The sequence below is a fragment of the Nematolebias whitei genome, chromosome 15, assembly GCF_014905685.2.
Source record: "Nematolebias whitei isolate Nwh7 chromosome 15, NemWhi1, whole genome shotgun sequence".
NCBI classification, from domain to species: domain Eukaryota; kingdom Metazoa; phylum Chordata; class Actinopteri; order Cyprinodontiformes; family Rivulidae; genus Nematolebias; species Nematolebias whitei.
Genome location: NC_056512.1, coordinates 21,133,058 through 21,138,409, shown reverse-complemented (window position 1 = coordinate 21,138,409; position 5,352 = coordinate 21,133,058). Strand labels below are relative to the sequence as shown.

The 5,352-nt window shown below is 44.8% G+C and overlaps 1 protein-coding gene across 1 annotated transcript in view; it reads right to left on the bottom strand.

Moving 5' to 3' along the window:
- rnf216 (ring finger protein 216) overlaps positions 1 to 5,352 on the bottom strand; it is a 33,406-nt gene that overhangs the window by 19,331 nt on the left and 8,723 nt on the right. The window contains 4 exon segments of the mRNA XM_037689458.1: positions 1,460 to 1,568; positions 1,690 to 1,766; positions 1,870 to 3,093; positions 4,284 to 4,414. Of these exon segments, the coding sequence (XP_037545386.1) occupies positions 1,460 to 1,568; positions 1,690 to 1,766; positions 1,870 to 3,093; positions 4,284 to 4,414 (1,541 nt within the window).

Below are 5,352 nucleotides of genomic sequence, written 5' to 3'. Positions count from 1 at the left end.
ACAGTTAATTGGTCGGTTTCGGATCGGGCTTGGAAAAAATGATACAGGTTCGGGCTGGGTCAGATTTTTTAGGCCTGAATGCAACTCTAAACCAAGACCATCTTATGATGAAAAATGGATCAGTTTTTGTCAAAACCTTGTAAATAACACAATATGGTAGAATGTTAGGAGGCTGCAGAACACCACCTCGGACACCATGCTGAGCAGCACAGGGGTACCTCAGGTGACGGTCCTCTCACCGTTTCTGTTCACTCTCTACACCTCGGACTTCAGGTACAACTCACACTCCTGCCATCTGCAGAAGTTCTTGGATGACTCTGTCATTGTGGGCTGCATCACTGGTGACCAGGAAGCTGAATACAGAGGGTGTGGTGGACAGAACCACCTGCAACTCATTGTTGGAAAAACTAAAGAGCTGCAGTTGGACTACAGGAGGAAGATCAGACCCCCAACCCTATCAACATCAAGGTACTAAGGTGGACACTGTGGACTGCTACAAGTACCTGGGGGTCCACCTAGACAATAAACTGGACTGGACAGCTAACACCACCACTCTCTACAAGAAAGGGCAGAGTCGCCTTTTTCTTCTGAGGAGACTCAGGTCTTTTAACATCTGCAGGACCATGCTGCAGATGTTTTAATACTCGGTGGTCTCCAGCATCTTCTCCGCTGTGGTGTGCTGGGGCAGCAGGGTGAAGAAAGCTGATGTCAACAGACTCAAACTCATCAAGAGAGCTGGTTCAGTTCTGGGAGTGGACCTGCAGTCTCTGACAGACGTGTCTGAGCAGAGGATGCTGAGGAAACCGTTCCAGATCCTGAACAACACGTCACAGCCCCTGCATGTCATACTGGACTCTTACTGCAGCACCTTCAGTCGTAGACTGAGACCACGAGATGCTCCACAGAACAACACAGGAAGTCCTTCCTCCCTGTGGCTATCAAACTTTTTAACTCCTCCCCCTTTCTGCACATGGGACAATAAAAAATGAATACTGTATTACAATAAACACTTTAATGTTTCGGTCTGCACCTGTTAAGAACTTAATTGTTGTTATTTTTATATTCTTTTTATATCTTGTGTGATTCCGTGTGTATGTTCCTTTGTATTGAAACTCTGGCACAACAATTTCCTGTGGGATCAATAAAGTTCTATCTTATTTTATTATGAGAGATGTTTCAATGTTTGGATTATGTGCGTCTCTCAGCTACTTCCACATAAAACAATTTGTCTCAATATCTGTAAAACCGAGTTACAGTCCCACACAAACAAGCGCAAAGACATTATCAGCCTTCTGCCTTTAGCAGTGGGTAATAAACGTGCACACAAACAGCTGACATATCTGCCACTCGCACATGAAGAACTGTTGAGCAGTTAATACATTTTTGTACTTAAAGTAAGTTCATTTTTAACTTTAGTGAAAACACGAGTGTTTAATACTATTTTATACCCCACCCTCACCTCTGTCTGGGTGTCTCCCGACTCCAGGAGGATACTGGTGGGAGTTGCTGTGGTTGCTGCCGTCTCTCTCCTCAGAAACTCTGGATTCTCCAACAGCAGGTTACAAATCCTGCACACAACACGGGAACATTTACTAAACTTTTACAAAGTCAGAGGCTAGGCAGGACTTGACATCAAAAATACATGACATTCCCATAATTAGGTCCGTTTGATAATAAAAGGTTTCTTACACATTCAAGTCTTTGACATTTTTCTTTAGGATCAGTTCTGCTACATAGGCTTCCTGGACATCTGGGAACAGATCCAGCTGTGGAGGACACAGTGAGAGACATAACCATGACTTGACTTACTTCATTTAGTTACAACCGGGTCATCAAGGTCCAAACAGCTACAGCGTGAGTGATTCTCACCACACCAGTGATGAGGGCTCGAACAAGAGACCGCTGATCCGGTCGGTCTTGTGGTGCCGAGGGTCCAGGTCTTGCATCCTCTATTTGGGGAATGTCCTCAGGAGCAGGGGGGACTGCCACCAGAACCGGAGCTGGATTATTCTGTTCAGAGTTTGGAGCTGGGATTAAGCCAGCCTCTCCTCCATTGTGAAGTTCTGGAGGGTTAGAGTTCCTGTTGAGCACCCTCACATTGTGGATGTAAACCGGAGGATTGGGAGCCAGCTCCCCTGGCTCCTGACTCCCCAGGATAATCCTGTGACCTGCCTCTGGAGGACCTAATCTCTCTGGGGCAGCAGCTACTAGAACTGCAGGTGGGACCACAGGTATGACCTGAGGGTTTTGAGCGGGCTGGACAGTGGGCTGTGTGGGGGCCTGGGCCAGGGGTTGGGGCTCAATCTGAATGAGGTTGCCCTGCATCTGATAGTGTGACGCAGGCTGTAGAGGTTTTTGGAGCCGTTGCGGCTGCTGAGGCTGGCTTATCAGAGCAGATGCTTGGATGCTCGGCTGCTGAGGAAAAACAAGCAGCTTCACCGTGTTCACCTTGACGGGGTAGGGTAGCACAAACGTGGTTCCACTGGACTGGAGCTGTGCAGAAGTACCAGGCTGAGGATGTGCAGATGAAGTACTGGCCTGAGCACCGTCGGCTGATGGCCTACTTGTACTAGGCTTTTCTTGAGTCTGTGCAGAGGAGCACGAGGCTGTCGCTGGAGCAGAATACCCCGTGGCGCCAGCAGAGACAGTCGTCTGGTGCTCTCCTGCTAAATGTGGCCGTGACGATGCGGACGTGCCGGGCTGAGGAAACGAAAGTGCGTGTGTTACAGATGAAGTGGCACTAGCCTTGGCGTTTATGGAGGTAGACGGAACAACGTGGAGCTCCACATTTGTACGTGCCGATGCGCCGTCCTGATGCTGAATGTGTGTGTGAAGCCTTGGCTGGGACTGTGTGTGTGATGAAGATGGACCTGGCTGCGGCTCCAAGAGTCCAGGTGAGTCAGGCGGCGCTGCAGTTGGTGTGTGTGTGGGTGGCTGGGTGGTCTTAGCAACTTTGGAGGTAGAGGGAGCAGAACCAGGGTCCCCTGTGGGAACCACAGAGGCTGTGCTACTTTCACCTACAGCTTGAGTTTGGTTGTTCCCGCCCCAGATGGCTGCTTGGCGAATTAAAGGCCTGCGTGCAGGAACAGGTGGCTGCAGGAAAACCCAAAGAAAAGAGGAATGAATGGAACAGAAAACAAAATTTTTAGCACAATGCAGTGTGAATGCTGGTTGCTATCATTATTATATCATTATTATTATATCATTGCTGGTTGGACCCTACGTACATAGTTTCATTCCACCTCATGTACCACATGGATGTGAACGACAGTAAAGAACCTTGACTCTAAAAAAAATAAATAAAAAAAAAACAGCTGAAAGTTGTTTAAGAAGCTGAATATGAATTGTTGACGTTAAAACTAGCAGAACTAGGAAATGTACTAAAGTTAAAACTAGCAAAAACATTAATTCAAGGATTCAAGGTTCTTTATTTGTCATTCGCACCCCATGTGGTACATGTGGTGGAGCGAAATTATGTACACAATAAAAGCCCAAATAAGCAAAACAGAAGCTGAAATATAAAATTATCAAAACTGTAGCCCAAAATTAGAAGACAATCGATGAAAGCAAAAATTGGCAAAACGTAGCAAAAAGATTAAATTGGCAAAACAGAATCTAAAAGCTAAAGACAGTCAAAGCATAGCTAAATGCTTAAATTAGCAAAACCGTGGCTAAACGCTAAAATTAGATTAAATGAAGCAAAAAGCTTTAATTAACAAAACCATAGCTATAAGATAAAACGAAACAGTGGCTAAAAGTTAATATTAGCAAAACTGTAGGTAAAAGATGAAAAAAAAGCAAAACCATATTTATAAAGCTAAAATTAGGAAGTCACTAACAACTAAAATGAGTAGAACCATAGCTAAAAGAGTTGGGGTTAGAAGAATATTAGGAAGTCAAACATAGAGCCAGTCTGCTGAAGTAGAACATTACAGAGAACAATGTTCTGAAGGAATCGAAAATATTTTAATGTATTACATAGGAAAAGTTTTGAAATTAAGTTGCATCAGTTCATAAAAACGATAAAACCCAAGCATCTTAGCACACTACTGCTGACTGAGCTGGACGTTTTGATGAATGAATGATTAAAACACACAAAGTAGTAGTAGTCTGAGTGTACAAAATGTGTGTAAAACTATAAACAGGAAATAACGTGTGAAAGTTGAACCAGCATTCACTAAATTAAGAAATGAAATAAATACAACAAAAACAAAATCTGATACATTTTGTTCACAAAGTAAAAAAGAAGAAGCAGATTTTAAAGAGTTCTGAGCGACAACCACCTCCAGGATGCTGATGTCGTCATCCTCTGCATCGTCCGGGACTAAAACCGGACTGCCTGGTACCAAAGCCACGAGCTCCTCATCAGAGTCGTCAGAAATGGTGATGAGCTCCCTCTGACCTGAACGAGAGCCTGAACACACACAATCACACACACACACACACACACACACACACACACACACACACACACACACACCCTCTGGTCATTCATTTAGATTTACAGTACCTGGATTGTGCATTATGCCTCAATATGTGAAAGTTTAAAAACAATGGTCTCTTTTGATGTCACATCACTCTTTACGTGCATTCCTGATGATGATGCAGTAGAGGTGGTCAGTTTAAAATTAAAATCAGACACCACTCTGAGCAGCAGGACCACACTTTCCACAGAACAACTGTGTCAACTCTTGAAACTGTGCCTGCAGTCAACCTACTTCACATATGGGGAGCAATATTATAGGCAGAAACATGGGTGTGCTATGGGGTCTCCAGTTTCTCCTATTGTTGCCAACCTGTACATGGAGGAGGTAGAAAAGAGAGCCTTGACGTCCTTTTCAGGGACACCACCAAGTCATTGGTTCAGGTATGTTGACGACACCTGGGTTAAAATTAAAAGCTCAGGAAGTCCAACATTTCACTGACCACATCAACTCTAGGGATAAATATTTAAAGTTTGCACGAGAAGATGAAAAAAATGGCAAGTTGGCTTTCTTGGACTGTTTTCTGATGGAGGACATTTGGGAACTGAGGTGTACCACAAACCCACCCACACAGACCAGTACTTACGGTTTGACTCCCATCACCCTTTGGAGCACAAGTTAGGAGTCATCAGGTCTCTGTACCACAGAGCAGACAGCGTCCCCACTAACTCAGGAGACAGGGAGGAGGCCTCAATGTTCAACCGTCCCCCTCGTACAATGATGTTATTGCATCACTCAGCCCTCTGTGAATAGCAAGCGGCCATCACAGTACTTACAATCATTCCTTAGGCTGATGATCCTCCTTTTGCATGTGAACAACTACCAGTAGTTTTGGCTGTCACCAGCAGACTGGTTGATCCACTATGAG